General features: G+C 24.5%; 2 protein-coding genes across 2 annotated transcripts in view; both read right to left on the bottom strand.

Annotated features, from left to right (window-relative positions):
• The window catches only part of LOC122504709 (microtubule-associated protein futsch), a 333,942-nt gene that overhangs the window by 119,563 nt on the left and 190,368 nt on the right, over positions 1-24,011 (bottom strand). The gene's annotated exons all lie outside the window — the stretch shown is intronic.
• LOC122504706 (protein ALP1-like) lies at positions 9,880-13,224 on the bottom strand. The gene is made up of 4 exons (XM_043615913.1): positions 13,104-13,224; positions 12,649-12,998; positions 11,074-11,293; positions 9,880-11,015 (listed from the first exon to the last, which is right to left on the bottom strand). The coding sequence occupies exons 1-4, from the start codon at positions 13,112-13,114 to the stop codon at positions 10,568-10,570; spliced, it is 1,029 nt and encodes a 342-aa protein (XP_043471848.1). The 5' UTR covers positions 13,115-13,224; the 3' UTR covers positions 9,880-10,567.

Below are 24,011 nucleotides of genomic sequence, written 5' to 3'. Positions count from 1 at the left end.
TGAAAAAGTTGAATTCAAGAGACAACAATTAGAAAATTTGATAATTTTTTTTATTTCTTTCTCACTCTACAACTTAAAAAATAATTAACAAAATGACTTCAAAAACGGCTTATTTTACGCAGAATTTAATCAGCTTTCTAACCGTATTTAAGTTTTTTTTGTACCTCCTTTTATTTCCGAGATATGATTGAAAAAGTGATGGCATGTTTTTTCATAGAGTCGAACGTAATCGTCCTGATACTTTTGGACGGTAGTGTAAATTATGAAAAAAACACAAAATTTGAATTTTTTTTAAAAAGAAAAATATTTATTAATTTGATAAATTTTGATAAAATATATACTTTGTATACATCAATCAATTCGTTTTCTTGTCAGGAATGTAATTTTGAGAATAATTAATGAAAATATTAACAAATAAAAAAATTATTTCAAAAAATACAAAAAAAAAATTTTCTAAATTTTAAAAAAATTGTATAAAAAAAATTTTTGTAGTTATTTTTGAAACTCCTTGTGTCAGATTTTAGGTATAAATGACTGAAATAAACCTGCAAAATTTCAGGTCAATCCATCAAAATTTGTCTGAGATAATTTGTACACAATTTTTGTGACATACACACACACACACACACACATTCAAAAAAAATTTGGCATTTTAGAACAAGTTTGGACTAATTTATGAGGGTGAGAATTTCCCTCACCTGCGATGGATCGCGTTACAAAAAAAGGTGCGACGGATGGAGGGTTAATGAGATAATTAAATTTTCTTTATAGCATTTTATTCTAGGTAGAATTTAAAAGTATTACCAAAAAAAAATTTTAGGGCCCGCATTTTTATTTATTTATTTTATTTATTTGAATGAAGTTCCTAGCCCTTTAAGAAACAGTTACATATAATTTATTTTCGATTCATAAAATATATAGATATTAAAAATAGCACTCTAATATAATGATAAAAAACAGTAAATAAAAGAAAAATATTTCATATAAACAATAATTATAAAAGGTAACAAAATTTTCATGATAATAACAATCTTAAAAAGAACTATAATATAATATAACAGCTAGCACTCTTTCACAATAATTCCTGTATATACATTTATATGTGATCACAACAACCAATTATTATAAAACAATTAATTTTACCAGTGAGTAATATCGAAGAGTTCATTTTTATCTTGAAATAACAATTCAAAAAAAAACTTTTTTAAAAACAAAACAGTTTGACACATCTCTAATTTTAGTAGGAAGTTTGTTCCATAATCTTAAACCTCTAATAACAAAGGATCTCTGTATTTTACAAGTACGGTGTGACGGAATGTTAAGAACTGACTTCCTTTCTCGAAGCCGAGATAAATAATTGCCGTCTGCTTGCTGCATTTAAAAATCTACCCAATGGGAAATAGCCATTAGTCTACCATTGGTGCATTAATGGCCCAATATTGGAAGCCATTGGTTTTCTATAGGTTTATTATTGGCACCCAATAATGGACCACTAATGGTAAAATCGTGGGATGTCCACGCCGATGCCAATAATTGGCAAACCATTATTGGCACATTATTGGCTGCCATTAAAAAACCAATAATAAAAAAAAATTTTTTATTAAATTTTATTAAATAATAAATTTATTTATTTAATAATTATTTTATTTATTATTATTATTTATTATTATTAAAAATATTAATTTTTTTAATTAATTATTTTATAGAAATGGTTATTATTTTCTATCACATCGAAATGTGAATAACACTTTCGTTCAGAGTCTAAAAACAACAAATTAAAATTTTACAAGTAAAAATATTTTAATGATTCCGAATTATAAAACTGGAAAGTAATGATGATCATAAAAGCGCCGTCTATCGGCGTCCACGATACTGACTAATTGACTAAACTAAAATTAAAAAATCAAAAGGCATTTTAATCTGTGAGGATGTGGCTATAGCCGGAATTAGAATTATTTGAAAATATTAAAAATTGAATTTTTTACGCGACTTTGAAATTTTTTTTTCAAAAAACGTAATTTTTTGGGTCTTTTTTCTTGCATAAAATAGAAACAACTTGACCTTTTTCAATTATCCTAGTTCGGGCGATAGTCATACATGTGCTAAACACTCCTTATAAATTTGTGCGATATTGGTCAAGCCGTTTTTGAGATATCATGGACGCCAGTTTGAAAAACACAGTTTAAAGATAAACGCCTATCAAAGCTTAAGTAATACATTGTTCGCTTGGCAACTCCTTGTCTTCTCAGTGCTGTAACTTTCTTAGGATGTCAAATATCAAAAATCCTCTTTACCCACATATTCTACACATATAGTAGATGTGATTTACGAAAAAAAAAAATTTTCGATTTTTTGAACCCATCACACGGGGTGACCCCCTTAACTAATAATAATCGGGTAAATGTAGGGATTGATTTTTTGTTCTTGTTTAACTGTTGTAGAACCATATATACTTTACGTGATATTCCATTAATATGATCTTTCCAAGATAGTCTACGATCCAATATTAGTCCAAGATCTTTAACTGTGTCACTAAAATCTATCTTGGTTCTACCTACTGAGAGAGTATGTAGTGTGGAAAGAAATTTGTTAGAAGGAGTACCTGATGAAGAGAAAACCATGGCCTTAGTCTTGTCTGGGTTTAATGTTAGTCCATTTTTGTTCGACCAATCTATGACATAGTTGATATCTTCTTGTATCATTTGAATAAGTTGTGGAAGTGATGACTGAGGTCTAGACAAATATAATTTAAAATCATCAGCGTACTTATGATATTTACAGCATTTTATTTACAAATTAAAGCTATTTTTGTTACGCGCTGTATCAAAGACATGGCGCGTGCATTTTCGCGGGTGGTCGCACTGCTGCGTTAGATGTGTTGAATTGGTTCTAATTTGTTAGTTAGGGGTCATTTATAAAGCATTTGATACATAATTTAGAAAATTTTAATTAAAATTAAATTCAAAATGGCGGATCTAATATGGCGCTTAACAAAAATAGCTTTGTTTTGTAAATAAAATGCGGACCCTAAAATTTTTTTTTTGGTAATAGTTCCACATTTTACGTAGAATAAAATGCTGAAAAGAAAATTTAATTATCTCATTAAGAACATGCTTAAATTTTCATTTGTTTATAAAAATTTTTTATTATTTAAACAAATTACATGATAATTTAAAACTAGAACTGGAGATTTAAATAAAAGAAAGATTTTTTTAAATAAGTGGTTAAAATTTTATGGAATTATGTCGTTTAGTTTTCGAGTAATTCATTTTTTTCGAAAAAGGTGTTAAAAAATTAAATTGTTAATAACTTTTTTAAAAACTATTTTCAGGTGTTGTTTTTATCATTATTTACTTTTAAGATATAGTGTTTGAATGAAATTAAAATACCCTTCGATAATCATGAGTACACTTCAGAAAGCCTTACCCAGCTAACTTATCTATTCGTTTCTATAGAAAATTTCAAAATGCAAAAAAATATTTTTGTTCAAGTTCCAATTTTTTAATGATTTAAAATGCACGTTTTTTGCATGATTTTGATAATAGCCTACTTTGAAAGCTTATAGCTCATCTAGAAAATACTCTATAAATTAATAAATTAATTACATTAAATTTAAATAAACTCTTATGAGTATCAATAAACATATAAATAATTATTAAAATTGGTTTTATTAAAACAAGTTCTTAAAAAAAATATTTTTCGTATTTTTTTTTATTCATTTAAACAGACTGTCTTATTTATTTAAATTAATGACTAAATTATTAATAAAAAACACTTAAGCGCGTTCCACACTTAAACTTTCCTGGTATCCGACACGACACGACGTGCCCCCTCCACTGACACAATGAAGGGGAAGTGAGTGGTGCTCATTAATATAATTCATAGTAGGCAGTGTAAAGTTTTTTGTTGTATTAATTAATCAAATCAAAAGTATACATAATAATTAATAGGAAATTTTTGTTGTTGAAGAAGTAATTGAAATAATTTTTATAATTTCAGAGGTTGTGTCAGTTATAGTAATATTGATATACCATTATAAAACGAGTTTTTGTTATTATAAATTATAGTTTGTAAAAATCAATATGTATATAAGTATATTAATGTAAAATTTTAATAATTATACTTAATTATACAACTTTTCAATTGTCTTTTTAATTGTTATTGTTAATTAATAAATAAAATGTTTAAATACATAATTATGATCTGAAATATATAGGTTATAATGTGAGAAAAAGTTATTTAGAGTAAATAAGTTAAAATTATATATTTATGTTGAATAAAAGTAATTTAATTTTATTTAAATACACTTTAATTTAAATATGCGTGATGGAGATAATAATAATTTTTCTAAATTTAAATAAGTGTAAATTTAAATATTGAAATTAGTACTTTTAGTTCCAAGTAATGAATAAGTTAATTGTACCAAAATTATTAATAGTAAAAATTAAAGAATATTAATTTAATGAATGAGTGACCAGAGAAAAAATAACATAACCTATAAAATTAACTTATAAATTAGTCATATTGACGATGACAGGAATATTTTTATACAACTAATTGAATCATTTAATTTATATTAATTATCAATAACTGAATTGTAACATTAGCAATTAATCAAATTCTTATGATAATCCAGTCACATTTTATCAATTCAAATTTAAAGGAAATACCCACACTGTGTTAGTGACAGTTTATAATTTTTTAATTTATTTGCTGAATATTTTGTAGATTCTGGAAAAATTAGTTTTATATTTGAAGTACTACATTTATTAATTTATTTACTTTATTTTATTTTTATATAAAAATATTTAATTCATGTAGAAAAATAAATATTTTATTCAATAATTGCATGTTTCTTAATATTTAATTTTTATGAAGAATTTTATCAAAATTTTTAATAACAATTGAATTTTTTCGGCAAATTTTAAAAAAAGATTGTAAAAATAAATGCAATTTTCTGTCATTTTATTTAAAATTGTATAAAAAATAATTGAAATTCTGCGATAAGTTTTGTTATTTATGAAAATAATTCAATTTATTCTTGCAACAAATTTTATTAAAATTTTTTTTAAAGAATTGAATTCCTGTGAAGAATTTTATTTGTGAAAATATTTGAATTCCGGAGAAAAATATTATTATTTATTAAAATAATTAATTTCTTGTGAAGAATTTTATTCAAATTTTTTTAAATAGTTGAATTTCTCAGAATTAAAAAAATTTTTTTTAAATAATTGAATTCCTGTAAAATTGTTTATTTTTGAAAAAAATTTATTAAAATTTCTTAAATAATTCAATTGTTTCGAAGAATTTTACTTTTTTAAGAATAATAATTGAATTGTTTAGAAAATGTTTACAAACATTTTTGTCAATAATTGTATTCCTAGGATGAATGTTGTATTTTATGAAAATAATTGTAGTTTATGATTTCTAACGAAGAATTTTATTAAAATTTTTTTAAATAATTGAACTTCCATAAAAAATGTATTATCTGCGCAAATAATTGAACTATTTGCAAAGTCTTGTAAAGAATGTTGTCAAAAATTTTTAAAATAATAGAACTTTTAAAATAATTTTATTTAAATTTTTCGAAATAATTGAATTTCTTACAACTTTTTTTTCAATTCTCTCTATTGAAAAATTAAAAATACTTGAATTTGTGCGAAGAAATTTACAAAAAATTGGTAAGTAATTGAATTCCTCTTAAATTTTTATTACAATTTCGTTTAAATAGTAGAATTCTTTTGGAAAAATTTTTTAAGTCAGCAGATATTAAAAATAATTGAAATTTTGACGAGGATTTTAAAATATTTTTCAATTTAATTGAATTTATGCGAAGAAGTTCATCACTTTTAAAAATAATTTAATTTTTGTAATTAGTTGTTCTTAAAATTTCTATTTAAATTCAAACAAAAAAGACACAAAAGTTCAGAATTTTCTTATAAATTCTAAAAATTTAATTTTTTCCAGTACTTTTAATAAAAATCCCTGACTTTTCCCTGAATTCTCTGACTTGTGGCAACCCTGTTTAAACAATATTTAAAAGTTACAAATATATCTGACAATTGTAAATTAATTAGCAACTTATCAGGAACCCATTTCTACATTAAAAGAAGTCACACTGAGGTAAGTATCAATATTTTTATTTTATTACAATTAGCAAACTAAACTTTAGAAATTATAATTATAAATGGCCAGTAAGCTTAATTAAAAAAACAATAATATAATTTTTTATTATTTAAAATATGCTTTCATCATTTTTTAAATAGGATTAAGGCTCATTTTCAATTATATTCATTATTCTTAGACATGAAGTTCGAGAAAAGACATGCCCGAATAAAATTTCCATATAGTCGCATCGTTATTTGCAGCTCCTAATCCAGTCGTAACATATTTATTCCTTTTTTTTTTGTTCCTTTATAAATTGTTTTTTGAGTGAGGTCCACCTTTGCTTTAAAACATCAACTATAAAGAAAATTTGTAAATTAATTTCCAAAAATATTTTATTATATATATAGGTACACGCAATGAATTATACATATCAAATGCACATTTAGAAGATTGACACAAAAATGAGTTTTACAATTTTATTTAAATTATTATAAATATTAATTTATATTAAGAAAGTGTTTGTTTATTTGAACTGCATTAACTATTAATGACTTTCTTAAAGAATAATTTATCAGACATTTACTTTTTTCTCAACTTATAGCGATTCCGATAGAAAAAAATAAACATAACCTACAATATTCGACTTTTTGTAAAAATACGTTTTCAAAGTTCTATAGTCTAAAATATATACAATTATAATTTTATAGCTTGCATATACATACAGTTAAAACAATAAAAATGTCATTCTGTTATTTATTTGTGCAATATATTTATAAAATTGGCTAGATATGCATTCATGTGATGTTTGATTTCTTCGCCAATAAAACTTTTATAATAATACAGTAATGAACCTTTGAAACTTACCACTTTCTTCTTCATGGAAAATAGAAGCATACTTTTCGGCAATTTCTTCCCAAACTTTTTGTTTTTTTACATTATTTCTATAATCATCGAGCTTTTTGTTATATAGCACGGGAGATTTCTCGACTAAGGCCATAAGTATTAAATTTTTATCCACAACAGGAAACTCTTCATTCATCATTGTAATTTTTTGAAATTTATGTCAACTGAAAAAGCTTTCAAGTAAAATGAATCTATTAATGGAAATAACTAGTGTAAATAATTATCGAAGAAATGTTACACTCATTCACGCAGATTGTGTCAGTACGAATTCTTAGGTTAAATGGTAAAGTCGCATTCCCACTGCGCATACATCGAATAACTATTCCTTATTCGCTTTCAACAATTTGTCCAATATGAAAAATGTAGTTGAAAATTATCTAGTTATAACTATATAATTTAACCTTTCTTTGAACAACAATTGCACAATTAGTATAACTATTGTTGTTATTATTATTATTACTATTATTATTTTTTTTATTATTAATATATAATACTTATATAATATACTTATTTTCTCTTTAAATGGAGCAATGGCAGTTTTTAAAAAAGTGAAACAAAATTTACCTCATGTTGGCAGCAGTACATTAAATGAGTGGTGTTTCGAATCTAACTTCACATTTGTTTTTGTTTTTAGTCTTATCAAATCTTTTAAGTTACTAATTCAATTATTTAATATTGAAAATCTTTTACATTATTTTATTATTTCCATAATATAATATTAAATTTAATTATTTTGAAAATGGAATCTCCTGTACCAGGAAGTGAAGATCATAAAATTTTATCTTTAATAGAAAATGTTGCGAAGAAAGTCTGTTTGTTTGATAAAAAATACAGTCGAAATTTTCAATCAAAGAATGAGGCATGGAATGAAATTTGTGAAATTATGAAAGAAATGGGTTATAATACAATTACTGGTAAGTATCAAGACTTTTACTTCGTCATACTGTTTGTTAAACTATAGCAATAATATTCTAAAAAATATGTATAACTTGTACAGTCGATGAAATTCAAACGAAACGGACCAGTATCAGGGATGGATTTGTCCGAGCTGATAGAAAGAATATCAATTATAAATATAAAAAACAACTATTCTTTTTGCAACCACATATTGGCCATGTTGACAAAAACAAAAGGTATACATGAATTTCATTGTTATATTATATATAAAGGATAAAATTTGGTGGATTTAAAAAAATATATTAAAAAATTCCAGATTCGGTATACTTTTCTCAAAAACTTTTTCTAGTTATATTCCTTATTTTTCGTTCATTTACAAATGTAATTTTTTTATGCATACTTATGGATAAAATTTTCAAATCGTTTACAGCTTAAAGTTTACAAATCATGGCCGTTCAAATAGTAGATTTACAAAAGAATTTAAAAACCCCATACCTTTCGCATAGATTTCATGTCCTTCATGATCTCTAACAATTTTTACTGTTATTTCTAACTCCTTTTTAGTTTGATTTATAGTCTAATTTACTCATATATTTTTATTCTGATCTTTATTACTTCTACTTTTAAATTATCGTATATAAAATAAATTGAATTTTCTATTTTGTTAATAAAACATTTTCTTAAAGTATAGAATATAAGAAAAGATGAATTAAAAATGAACAGTCAGTTGTAATACAAGTTTTCTTGAATGAAGAAATTATTTTCTTTTAGTCTTGTTATTTTCGATTATGAAATCAAATAAAAGAACAATATTATTCTATTTGCATAATCAATTACTTTTTAGTGGTGTTAAGCGACCGATTAAAAGCAATGAAGATTCAAGTAATATCTCAAGTTGTTCTTCATATAATACTGTAATTTCTACACAATCCCTAGCTGATCCTCCTGCTGTTTCAAGTCGAGAACTTTTTCATGAATTAAAGACAGAATTAAAACAGAATTCAGGTAAATGTAATATTAAATCGCTTTTCTAGCGAAGTTAAATATTTTCTAATGTTTTTTCAAGTTTTATTCAGTTATAAGAATATGTATTCTTTTTCAGAACAAACAATAACTTCCGTTCTTGATAATGGAAATAATACTCTTCCTTATGAAGATGGAGATATCAATGGTGGAAAAATGGAAGAATTCATCAAAGGTATAATTACTAAATAATAGTAATACATGTAATATAAAGTAAATGCAATGGATTATTTCAATTGTTAGTTGGAATGACTATGAGCAACTTCATTACAATTCAGTTGTTAAAGTTTAATAATGTTTACATTAATTTTTATTCTATACTTGTATACATACTTATTGTTTCAGATAATGATAAAAAACGAATTGCCCAAAACCATTGCGACGATCATCAATTACAGGAAAAACTGCAGAAACATCACGATAATACTGTTCCAACTAATAATAATACTTTTGTTTCCCAGAAGTTAATTAACAGTGAAAATTCACATGAAAACCAGCAGGATCAGCAACAACATTTAGATAGTAGTAACAATGAATCGAAAAAAAAGAAATCAAGTATCAAAATTCGAGAAGTGCAAGTACTTTTAGATCGAATAGAATTGGATAAATTTAAGGAAAAGGAAACTCAAAAAGCTGAAACTTCAACAACTTCTATTTTAGCTAAATTACCAGTAAAACGAAAAGTGCAAATTGTAACTACAAATTTGCCATCAAAAAAATCTACAGACTTTAATAACATTGTTACTCGAAACTATCAAAACCAAGAAGGGCACCTTAGAACAGGAAATATTGAAAGAGGTTCGTTTCAATAATAAATATTTCATAATTCAATAACTGAGTCGCATTAATTATTATATTAATAATAATCACATTTCTTGAAATATCGAATTCTAATTTTTCTAAATTTAAATTTTAAAAATCTCATGCAACTTAAGAAATAATATCTTTTTTATATATTTATTTATGCACAGATATCCATCCTCCTCAAGATAATTTTGCGAGAAGAAATAAACGTAGCATTGATCAATGTGAATTGAAATTTGAAGAGGCTGTCAATACATTTGAAAAATTTACGAAAGTGGCTACTAATTACTACGCCAAAAAACAAAATTTACTGTTAAATAATCATAATGTTCAGAGTCAATCTGCAGTGAGCAGTGTATCACAGCCCACATTCAAAGATGGTTATGAAGAGGAGATGATTAATCTATTTAGAAAAATCCCTAAATCAATGAAGAAACAGGCCTTCGGATATGTAATGGAGCAAATGGAATGTGTTATGCATGATGCTGGGATTCCTTATTAATTTACATTTGTAACTAAGTTTTTCTTTAACTTGTTTTAAAATTTTTTTTGTTTTCAAAGTATATAAATTATAAAAATGTTTATCAAAAACCTTTAAATGTTACACTACTTTTAAATTATATTAATTGTAATATTAAGATATTGAAGAAACTTCAATCGGACAATATTATATGATGAACAGTATTAAAATTCGTTACTTGATTAAGTTAATATTTATAACTTAAAGATGTTTTATCAAAATATTTTTTCAACATGCATAATGATCTGCGATGATAAATATTTTCCTTGTTAAATAACATTGTATTGCAATGTACTTGCAAAAATCATCTCATTACATCAAATTATTTTGTTTTGCAAAATATGCACATAGTATGTTCCTTATTTTTTGACTTTCTGAACAAACTTTTCTTGGGATTTTAATTCTTTCTTGTCGGTTCCCTTTATCATTATCATCATCGTCATTTCCTCCTACTACATATTCTTCATCATCATCATCATCTACGTCTTCTACGTCTTCTTTTCTTCCAAAATCTTCATTACTACTTTTATTGCTTTTGTAATTTTCTCTAATTTTTTGCATCAACTTTTCAGTGGCATACTTCCTATTTTCTTCCGGCTCTTGCGATTCCTTCGACAATAGAAAATTGTGCAAACACAACAAGCATTTCACAATCAGAATTGAAGTTCGTAACTTGAAGCTTAGTGTTGTTTGAAGAATTCGCCAAACGGTTACAAGTATGCCGAAAGTATCTTCAATTATCGTTCGAGCATGGGACAGACTGTAAAAGTTGTTATTTAAAAATATTTTAGAAATGTTTTAACTTAAATAGAACTTACCGATAATTAAATAATTTTTGATCATCGTATTTTAAATATCGCTTCGAGTATGGTCGCATTAAATATGATCGTAAACCGAATGCTTCATTTCCGATGAAGAAATACGGAATTTGTTCATTCATTCCTGATAAAGGTTTTCCTTCAGGAAGAGGATATCTTCCTGCTTCTAATTCTTGACCAAATCCCGAAGCATTGAACACACTTGCATCATTCAAAGATCCTGCAATATTTTTTCTTTAAATATAGTATAGTGTAATATAATATAATTTCCCGTAATTATATCAACATTTATTTTGTATTTAAAAAAAATAGAAATATTAATAATTTATGTTTGCAGGATTTGAATGCCCTTAATCCAAATAAATTCAAATAATTATAAAAAATATAAACGTAATTGAGTAGCAAGTTTTCAAATCTTGATAAATTCATATTTTCCTATGTCGCGAATAAGAAATAGATGACTTTTCCCACTACAATTAATTTTGAAACAAATTTTGTAAAAATTAACTTTTTATAAAAATGTTTTTATATTTGAAACAATTTGTTTTTAATTAAACGAGACTAATATAGGAATTTAGAGACCTACATTATCCACTTATTTATTTAATAATTACAGCTTTCTCAAAATTCAAAGTTCAAAAATGAAAAAAGGTTTTTTTTAAAAATTATATACTTTTAAAAAAGTAACTGTTTATGTATAACTATTATGTCTCACGTATTAAAAAGCAATTACAAATGATCTTTATTTTGACAAATAAAGATATAAAGAAATCTTGTTATATGATAGATATTTGTCACAATTAAGTGATTTAAATATTTTAATAATGTTTTCTTACAGAAAATATAAAAATCAAAAGTCATCTTAGTTACGCTAAAAGTCTATTAAATGAAAAATTTAGAATTGTAAATTGATAATAAATTAATAAATTTTTTCAAATTGAATAGAGATAGGTCGATTTTTGTGTAGTCCTTAAAACATTATACTTAGGATGTTTGTCTCCATTTTTTGACTTGCTCCCCAACTCTTCGAAAATTCTATTTTTTTTAAATGTCTGCATAGAATTATTCTTCAAATAATTTCGAAGTCATAAATTTAATCTTTCTCTTTATTTCTTTTGATTAAATGGCTTCTGGTCCTTTTAGTGGGACAAATAGCCAATAGAGAAGTAATCAATTTAACTCCAAAAATTTTATTACTTTAAAAAACTTCAGCCAGAAATAGAAAATTTGTTAAGTTTGCTATTTATAACTAGTAAACAGTTTTGCATTAAATATCATGGTGATTTCAATCTTTTAAGTAAATGAAAAAAATTCAAAAAGAATATAATATTTCTTCAAAAATTTAATGTTTTTTTAAAAATATTTTTAAAGGTTAATTGACATTGAAAACGAAAATTTTCTTTGGAATTGTACAAGTTTAATATTTTTTCTATACTTTTCTAAATATTTTCTTACTTTTTCAGATTTTTCTGAACATTTTCACTTTTTCTTACTTTTTCCAGAATTTTCTAATATATGTCAAACCTGATTACACATTTTAATAAAAAAAAATTTTTTGACGAAACAAGTAATTACCATAGTCCCCTATGTCAATCCAAGTAAAACGATATTCTGGATCACAGATTGCCATCAATACGAAGCTGTAATACTTCTTGTAGTTGAAAAAGGCTGAACCTGATCGTGGGGGTTTACTAATTCTTATATGTTTTCCATCTAGTGCCCCCAGACAATTAGGAAAATGCCAACGATTTTCATACCTTTCTCCTATTTCAATCCAATCTGCAATTTGCCTTTCTGGCAGATATATTGGTGACAAAATATTCCATACTTGTTCACATACTTCACTTATAATTTCGTATAGTGTAGACAGTCCTATGAAGTACATTTTTGATAGCGTAGAAACACTGTCACCATGTGCTAAAAAACTACAAAAAAAGAATTTTTTATAACTGAAATATATTTGTAAATGTACAATACTTTTTTAAGTGTATGTTAATAGGTTTAATAAACTTTAAATAATCTTAATTCACCAGTACTTCATCTACATTCAACTAAATAATATCAGACTTTGCACTAGATAAGTAATTTTAAAAAGTATTAAAAAGTAGCCATCACAAAATTAAACTTAACGACCAAAAAAACTCGTTTTAGATACTTCGCAAAACTGACAAAAATTCCATTCCAAATTTTATTTTGCTGATTTTGTTCTCATTTTTATCAAAACTTTACTTTCTTCTTATCCCCCTAATAAATTGAATTACTGCGACGACTTTAAGTATTTATAAAAATTATTTAACTTTTTCGAAGAATTTCATAAAAAATTTTAAATAATAGATTTCTTTGAACTAAATTCATGCAAATTCTAATTTAAATAATTAAATTCCTGCAAAATTTTTATTATTCATTAATAAAATTAAATTCTTAAGAATAAAATTTTTACACAGAATTTTTTAAATAATTGAATTCTGTTTGGAAATCTTATGAAGATAGTTACTATTAAAAATCATTGAATTGAGAAAAGTTATTGAAAATATTTAAATTTTACAAAGAATTCTATTAAAATTGTTGATAATAATTATTAAATATCTGTGTGCCTTTTTATTTGAAAACAATTTAATTCCTCAAAAGAATTTATTATTTATGAACATAATTGATAATTCTTGAGAACGATTTTATTACAATTTTTTTAAAAATAATTGTATTCTTTCGAAAAATTCTTTATGTAAATACAGTAGAGACTCCATTATCCGGACTAATGGATGCAGGCACTTGTCCGGATAATCGAGTAAAGTACGAATTAAACAAATTTTTGATTCATAATTTTATGTATTTATTTACATATGTATTAAAATAAGACTGAAACTAACTAAAACTTTTAAAGTCAACATTACTAAATATTTAGTTAGAAATATTTCAAAATATTTACATAAACATTTTCTTAAAATAATTAGAACACTTTAAAACGCATCATTTCGTGTAAATAAATTTAAAATAGAAGTTAATTAACGGCTTGAGACCTTATAAACTTTATATTAAAAAAAGAATTTTAATTTTAAATTTGTCCGGATAATGGAGTCTCTACTGTAATTTAATTTACTGTAATTTAATTCTTTGAAAGAATTTTATTATAATCTAGAAGAATTGAATTATATTGCAAAAATTAAATTAAACTTAAAATAATTTATTTCTTTCGAACCAAAGTAATATCATAATGTAAAACAAGTTGTAAATCGAGATGTTCATTACATGAACATTTTACTTCCTCTGTACGATAAGCAAAAAATTTGCTTCCTCGTGGAGGAAGCATGATTCACAAATTTTTAGTAAAAAAGTGAATTTTTCAACTTTAATTGTAATTAATTCTATAATTTCTATAATCGATTCGTCTTGATGCAAAGAATAAGATTTTATTATATATTAACTTAAATAACCAACTAAAAAAATTTTTTTATATAAAAGTAAAAAAAAAATTTTCTGAGAATTTTTTAAAGTCCATCCATTTTGAGATATTCTTATGATAAATATACCTGGTAAATTTTAGACAAATTCGTTAAAACCTCTTCGAGTTATAGTGTTCGCAAAAGGAAGGACACACACACACACACACACACATACATCCGGACAATTGTTCAGGGTCTTATATAACATAGTCCCATATAGAAGGAAATTTGTTAAAAGGATTTTTAAAACTTTTTTAAATTAAACGACTACAAAGCTTCCTCACGAGAAAGCAAAAATAGTAAATAGTAGATTTTAGTAGATGAGTTTCCAAGCCTGTAATATATTAAAATATTATTGTCGTGTTTTTATTTAAGTTTCCATTAAAATAATAAATTGAAACGTAATTTTAAAGAATGCTAACAAAATAATAAAAAGTACTTAAAAATAGTTACTGTAAAGTAACTGCCAATTTTAATTCAGGATCTATAGGTTCTCGAAGAAAGTCCGATTTTTTAATACTGGATTTAATCATTTCATATAATTCATCAAACTGTTTAACAGTCATTCGATACACTTTATGGAATTCTTCATGATCCTGAGACTTGAAATACGCAAAAAGAGTTGTGAATGCGCCATACTTATTTCGCACATTTACTTTAATATGTGGTTTTACCCACCATCTGCGCAAATGTTTCTTCTTTTTTTTTAATTCAATATATTTTCTTAATATTCTTAAAAGAGTCAAAGAAGTATGTAAAGCAGGAACTATGTCCATGTTACACTATACGAATAACAATTTTACACAAAAATAAAGTTTACATAACTTAAAAAATGACAATAAGAAAAATTGGATCGGGTTGCAAAAGCTGTTCTATTGATCAAAAAGTAAACAAAAATGTTCAATGAAAGGTTAGACTATATATAGTTATAAATAGATAATTTTCAACACCATTCTTCAAATTGGACAAAATGTTGAAAACCAATAAGGAATAGTTATGGAGCACTCACAGCTCTGCCTGCCTGCGCAGGCAGTAATTGGAGTAAGAGAGAAAGTCAATTAGAGTGAAAGAGACAGTAAATTCAAATTTGTATTGCTGCCTACTAGCTGTGAGTGCGCCTTTATTCGATGCATACGCAGTGTGAATGCCACTTTGCCTTTCAACCTAAGAATTCGTACTGACACAATCTATGAATGAGTGTAACATTTCTTCGATAATTATTAACACTAGTTATTTACATTATTAAATTCATTTTACTTGGAAGCTTTTTCAGTTGATATAAATTTAATTCATTACAATGATGGATGAAGAGTTTCCTAGTATGGATAGAAATATAGTACTTATGGCCTTAGTCGAGAAATCCCTATTCTATATAACAAAAAGCTCGATGATTATAGAAATAATGTAAAAAAACAAAAAGTTTGGGATGAAATTGCCGAAAAATATGCTTCTATTTGCGATGAAGAAGAAAGTGGTAAGTTTTAAAAGTTCATTACTGTATTATAAAAGTTTTGTTGGCGAAGAAATGAAACATCACACGAATGCATATCTAGCCAATTTTATAAATGTATTGCACAAATAAATGATAGAATGTTATTTTAATTGTTTTAACTGTATGTATATGCAAGCTATAAAAATATACTTGTATATATTTTAAGCTATAGAACTTTGAAAACGTATTTTTACAAAAAGGGGAACATTATAGGTTATGTTTATTTTTTCTATCAGAATCGCTACAAGTTGAGAAAAAAGTAAATGTCTGATAATTTATTCTTTAAAAAAGTTATTAGAAGTCAATGCAGTTAGAAAAACAAACAAATTTTTAATATAGATTAACATTTTTAATAATAATTCCCGAGAAAACCAAAATTTTCATTGAAGTAGATTTCTATATCTCTTATTCAATTATTTCTATAGAATTTTATTTTTAATTTAATAATTTATATTTATACTAATTAATTAAAAAACCAAATATTGTTTCTAATAATGTCTTTAAAATTGATTTTAATAGGAATTCAAATCAAGAAATTTTTTTAGTGAAAATTGCGTTAAATACGAAATTTAATTAATTATTTTTTATTTATAATTTATATTTATTTATTTATAATTATTTGTTAATTGTTTAATTAACAAACTTGATACATTTCTTTATTGCTAAAAAATGAAATATGAAAATTAAATCATCCAACAATGCATTTGCAGAAGAACAAGAAGGAGAATTTGATGGTTTAGAGTTTAATAAGAATAATGATGAAGGTAACTTATATTTCCTTTTTCAAAACTAAATATAATACTATACAAAAATTAAACAACTTCTGACTCAAAACTATAGAAATTTACAAAAAAAATTGGGGGTTTAAAAATTAGTATTAATTTTATTTATTAATTTCTTATTTTTTAGGATTTATGATTTAAAGGGATGTTTAACAGGTTGTCCAGCTACCTTGAAAACCTTTAAAAATATCATTGAATTTTTTTTGCTTCTTGAAAACCTTGAAAACGCCTTGAATTTTAGGACAAAACCTTGAAAAATTAAAATTCTTAAAAATGAGATTTATTTCCTTGATGTTTTAAGTTGAATTCTCGTCAATATTTTAATTATCTTAACTATAAAAATTCTTAGCCGAAATTTAATTATATTCAGAAACTGCGTTTTAACTCAAAAAATACAGATTTGTACTTTTCAACGATGGCTTGGAAAGATGCGGTGGCTAATGTGAATCTTGATATAGACAATTTGAACCTAACAATCATAAGTACGATACGAGAGGTTGCATTGAACTTAAATATGTCAAAGAAACCTTTTTCTAGAAAAGGTATTAGGTTTAAACCATGGTTTGATGTTGAGTGCAAATTAATGAAAAAACGTGTCTCGGAGGCTTTTAAGATGTGTAAATTAAATGGTTTTTTTGATTCTTCGAGAAAAATTTATTATAAAGAAAAATACAATTTGTTGAAAACTCTTAAAAGGAAGAAGAGAGACTATGATTTACATCGTATTGAGGCTGTGAGTCACTGCAAGAATCCCTCGGAGTTTTGGAGAATTATTAACAGCTCTAGGACTCATACTACCCAACGATCAATTGTAAACATTGACACTTGGCAACGTTTTTTACAAAATTGTTACCCACAGCCTAAGTCAGTTACAGAGACAATTATATTGAGACGTTCAATTCCACAACTTGATGAATCAATAACATTTGATGAAGTTGTTTTGAGTTTGGCTAAATGTAAGAATGGGAAAGCCCCTGGTTTGGATGGGGTTGATTATAGTTTCTTTAAGAACCTGCCTCAGAATTGGATCCTATATTTGAATCACCTGTTTAATAAAATTTTGGAATGTGAAAGAGTTCCAAAAGACTGGGGCAACCTAACTACTTTTATGCTTCTTAAGAAAGGAGACTCTTCAATTCCAGAGAACTACAGGCCAATAACTTTGATAAATTGTATAGCCAAAATTTTTACCCAGGTTATAAATGATCGACTTATTTCTTGGGTTGAGTCCTTAAATCTTATTCCAGAATCTCAGGCAGGTTTTAGAAAGGGTAGAAGTTGCCGCGATAATCTATTTAACCTTATGTCTATTTTACAAATTCATTTGTCTCACCCGAGGGCAGTAGTTTATGCTATTTTTATAGATTTTAAAGGGGCTTTCCCATCCGTTTCTCATCAATTGTTGTGGAATAAATTATATTTTCTAGGTCTTAGTTCTAAAATGATCAACATTATGAAAGATTTTTATTTGAAGGCACGGACTTGTATTATGACGCACGAAGGTTCAACCCAAATGACAAATGTTACGCGTGGAGTTCTCCAAGGAGAAGTTCTTAGTCCACTTGAGTTTTTACTGTTCATATCAGATATGGAAGATTATTTTATCAATCATGGCTGTAGAGGAATCTCAGTTGATAATTCAACTGAAATTCAAATGTCTGGGTATGCTGACGATTATGTTTTGCTTGCTGATTCCCCCTTGGAACTTAATAAGAAACTAAATGTACTCTATAAATACTGTGAGTTGAATGAATTGACTGTTAACACCGAAAAAACTAAAATAGTTATTTTTTCTAAATCAGGTAACTCAAAGGCTAAAAAGTTTAAGTTCTTTAAATTTGGTGAAAGTAACATTGAGGTTGTCAAGGATTATGTTTATTTGGGAGTTAAATTTCATAATTCATGTTCTTTTAAACCCGCAGCAAGGAGGGCTATAAGCGTGGCGAATACCGCAGTAGGCTCAGTCCTGAGGACCATTCATTCCGTCAAAACTGAAACTTGGACAACGTGCACTAATCTGTTTCAAAGTTTGGCTTTAAGTATTCTAAGTTATGGTTTTCAAATATGGGGTTTAAACTTTTTGGATCTGATTGAAACTGTGCAGCTCTCTTTCTTTAAGAAACTTTTGAATCTCCCCATATGTACTCCCAATTATGCAGTTAGAATTGAGACGGGTTCCTTGCATCTTGCTTATTTGATTCTTAAAAATACTCTTTCTTGGTTAAACAAGATTCTTTCAATGGAAGACTCTCGGTACCCCAAGAAATGCTTAATGAGGCTAATAAAATTAGCTAAGAGTAATCCGGAAAATAAATTTAATTGGATGATTCAGTTAAAGTCTAACTTTCTGGAGCCCTGTGGTCTTCTGGACGTTTGGAACGGGTTGGGTCCAACCTCTTCGAGAGTAGACAGTAAACTTATATTAGAAAAATTTTCCTTTTATTTGAAAAATCGCGATTTTGAATGTCTTAAGCTGTCGAAGAGTCTTGAAATCTACCCCCTGCTCTCCTTGCATCACGGTGTTCAAAATTATTTAAAGTTAAGATTACCCATTTTTTATAAGAAAATTTTTGCACAAATTAGACTTTTAAATCGTCATATCACGAGAATTGTTTTAAATAAGAAAAAATATTCCTTTCACCTCAATGTAACTTGTACCGCTTGTCAGTTGGAAGATGATTCTTTGTTTCATATTTTGAATTCATGCCCTGCGTGTAGTCATTTACTTGCTCCTCTTTTTATTAACGATTGTAGTAATAATGTTCCCTCGAGTGATTATTGGCTGAATGTCTTAGCGTCAAAAAACATAGTATTAATTAAGCGTTTTATTAATATTTTTACTACGATTTTATCTACTCGTCCGGCTTAACCTTTATAATTTTGAGTTTATGTGCGAAACTCCCTTGCATTCACGTGTATATGTGTTATAAGCAACTGTAAGTTAAATAAAACATTTAAAAATACAGTTATTTTCATAAATAAAAATATTCATGAAAAAAATTCAATTATTTTAAAAATTAATTAAATTCTTTGCAGAAATTCAATTATTTTCAAAAATTTTTCTTATTTCGATGGTTTTCAATATTCTACTATTTTAATAAAATTCCCCGAAAGAATTTAATTATTAAACAAAATTTTTTTAAAAAAATTCTTCACAAACTTTAAATTATTTTCAAAAAAAATTTCTTTATTAATTCAATAATTTTTATATAAATTATTTTAATAGAAATTCCAAAAAAAATTCAATTATGTATTTAAAAACAATTTTGATTGATGTTTCTTAAATAGATATTTTATATATTTCTATTATTTTATCAATAAATTATATATAATAATTATATATTATTTTCAATAATAATAATAAATAATTCTTATTATTAATATAATTAAATAAATTATATTTTTCAACTTACATTTGAAGATTTTTCATAAAAATTTTTGAGAAATCAATGATTTTTAAAATTTGCAATTAAAATTCTTCAAAAGTTGATTTTCAAAAATTTTTATAAAACACTTTGGAAAAATCAATTATTTTCAATTAAATTTTACAAAATTTCAATTATTAAAACTCTTTTTTATTGTAAATTTTGAAAACTTATTCAGTATTTATAAAAATAGTTGAATTTGTTTCGGAGAAATTATTAAAACTAAGAAATAATTTAATTTTTACTGAAAAATTTTATTATTTATGAGAATGATTGAATTTTTGTAAATAATTTTACGAACCTTTTTTTAAAAAAATTTAATTTGTTTAAGAATTTAATTAAAATTAAGTTGAAAATTATGGAATTAAGGGAAATTTTTTGAAAACAATTAAAATTTTTTCGAGAATTGTAATGAATTTTTTTTAAATAATTGAAATTATTGTCAAATATTGTAATGAATTTTTTGAAAATAATTAAATTTCCAAGTAGAATTTTATTTTTTATAAAAATAATTGAAATTTTCACGAGAATTTTTTTTTATTTCAGTTACTTCTAAAAATTCAAGCTACAAAACTTGCTCTCTAAATTTGAATTAGTAAAAATGTTTTCTAATTGGAATTAGTGACAGAATTTTTGCTTTTTAATTAGTAAATTTCATTAAAAAATTAGTATAAATGATTATTTAATAGTAAAATTAATAATTCAAAAGCAAAAAGTCAGTCAATAAATGAAATTAGTAATAATTTTTATTAATTCAAATTTAGAGAGTTAGTAAAAATTTACTTGCAATACACTTATTGAGGAAAACTAATAAACAAAACTTACTCTATTATAAGTTAGTAGAAACTATTGATTACACCTTACATATGATTTACTCTATTATACTCGATTATAAATAACAAATATTTTGAAAATTACTACCATTAAAATGGACCTTGAAAAAAAATATTTTAGACCTTGAAAACCTTAAAAAGTCCTTGAATTTTTTTTAAAGAATCGCTAGACACCCTGTTTAATTATCTCTAAATAGTATGGGTAGATCTAAATAGAACAATCAAATTAGTAATTTTCATCTAATTGAATGGCATTTATTTGTTTACTTTATATATTACAAATTGTTTTGATTATTTTTACAATAAAAAAATAATAATTCGCAGTGAAAAAGAAGTAGGTATTTATTCTATTAAAAAATTATAAATTATTGACAAAAAACATTTAAAACTTTCAATAAGGGAAATTAGAAGTTATTTTGCTGAAATTTTACAATAAAAAAATATAAGTTTTTCAAAAATAGATTTATAAATTTTTGCAAAATTGTTTATAACATTTTTTGAGATTCAGAAAAATCGGGAATTCACAAAGAATTTCAGAAAATTGTTTTGTTAAATAGTCTATAATTGTAAGCTTAAATAAAATGTTCTTCTTTGAAAATAACTTGTAAAAAATATTTCCCTTTGAAACTTTATAGTAGCAGACGAAGTAGAAGTAAACGCTAATAATTTGGAAATGGAGAAGCCTCGTGATGTTTATGATGATGAATTTCAAAAATTGGCTGCTTCTAATAATCAGATGGAGGATCTTCTTCAAAATGCATTATTGCACGAGGAAAATAATTTCGTACAATTAAACGGTTATGAAAAAATAATAGTCGAAGAATTCAGAAAAATAGTACCATCAAAAAGGAGAATCAAATTTAATGCAATAATGAATGTGATCGAAAATTAGTCTTAATCCTATTTGAGAAAGAAGGAAGCATATTTTTAAAAAATAATAATTACATTGATACTTACCTCAGTGTGACTTCTTTAAATGTAGAAATGGGTTCCTGATAAGTTGCTAATTAATTCACAATTGTCAGATATATTTGTAACTTTTAAATATTGTTTAAACAGGGTTGCCACAAGTCAGGGATTTTTATTAAAAGTACTGGAAAAAATTAAATTTTTAGAATTTATAAGAAAATTCTGAACTTTTGTGTCTTTTTTGTTTGAATTTAAATAGAAATTTTAAGAACAACTAATTACAAAAATTAAATTATTTTTAAAAGTGATGAACTTCTTCGCATAAATTCAATTATGTTGAAAAATATTTTAAAATCCTCGTCAAAATTTCAATTATTTTTAATATCTGCTGACTTAAAAAATTTTTCCAAAAGAATTCTACTATTTAAACGAAATTGTAATAAAAATTTAAGAGGAATTCAATTACTTACCAATTTTTTGTAAATTTCTTCGCACAAATTCAAGTATTTTTAATTTTTCAATAGAGAGAATTGAAAAAAAAGTTGTAAGAAATTCAATTATTTCGAAAAATTTAAATAAAATTATTTTAAAAGTTCTATTATTTTAAAAATTTTTGACAACATTCTTTACAAGACTTTGCAAATAGTTCAATTATTTGCGCAGATAATACATTTTTTTATGGAAGTTCAATTATTTAAAAAAATTTTAATAAAATTCTTCGTTAGAAATCATAAACTACAATTATTTTCATAAAATACAACATTCATCCTAGGAATACAATTATTGACAAAAATGTTTGTAAACATTTTCTAAACAATTCAATTATTATTCTTAAAAAAGTAAAATTCTTCGAAACAATTGAATTATTTAAGAAATTTTAATAAATTTTTTTCAAAAATAAACAATTTTACAGGAATTCAATTATTTAAAAAATTTTTTTTTAATTCTGAAAAATTCAACTATTTAAAAAAATTTGAATAAAATTCTTCACAAGAAATTAATTATTTTAATAAATAATAATATTTTTCTCCGGAATTCAAATATTTTCACAAATAAAATTCTTGACAGGAATTCAATTCTTTAAAAAAAATTTTAATAAAATTTGTTGCGAGAATAAATTGAATTATTTTCATAAATAACAAAACTTATCGCAGAATTTCAATTATTTTTTATACAATTTTAAATGAAATGACAGAAAATTGCATTTATTTTTACAATCTTTTTTTAAAATTTGCCAAAAGAATTCAATTGTTATTAAAAATTTTGATAAAATTCTTCATAAAAATTAAATATTAAGAAACATGCAATTATTGAATAAAATATTTATTTTTCTACATGAATGAAATATTTTTATATAAAAATAAAATAAAGTAAATAAATTAATACATGTAGTACTTCAAATATAAATCTAATTTTTCCAGAATCTACAAAATATTCAGCAAATAAATTAAAAAATTATAAACTGTCACTAACACAGTGTGGGTATTTCCTTTAAATTTGAATTGATAAAATGTGACTGGATTATCATAAGAATTTGATTAATTGCTAATGTTACAATTCAGTTATTGATAATTAATATAAATTAAATGATTCAATTAGTTGTATAAAAATATTCCTGTCATCGTCAATATGACTAATTTATAAGTTAATTTTATAGGTTATGTTATTTTTTCTCTGGTCACTCATTCATTAAATTAATATTCTTTAATTTTTACTATTAATAATTTTGGTACAATTAACTTATTCATTACTTGGAACTAAAAGTACTAATTTCAATATTTAAATTTACACTTATTTAAATTTAGAAAAATTATTATTATCTCTATCACGAATATTTAAATTAAAGTGGATTTAAATAAAATTAAATTACTTTTATTCAACATAAATATATAATTTTAACTTATTTACTCTAAATAACTTTTTCTCACATTATAACCTATATATTTCAGATCATAATTATGTATTTAAACATTTTATTTATTAATTAACAATAACAATTAAAAAGACAATTGAAAAGATGTATAATTAAATATAATTATTAAAATTGTACATTAATA

The sequence above is a fragment of the Leptopilina heterotoma genome, unplaced genomic scaffold (assembly GCF_015476425.1).
Source record: "Leptopilina heterotoma isolate Lh14 unplaced genomic scaffold, ASM1547642v1 Lhet_311, whole genome shotgun sequence".
Taxonomy (NCBI): domain Eukaryota; kingdom Metazoa; phylum Arthropoda; class Insecta; order Hymenoptera; family Figitidae; genus Leptopilina; species Leptopilina heterotoma.
This window is presented reverse-complemented; position numbering and strand designations above follow the sequence as displayed.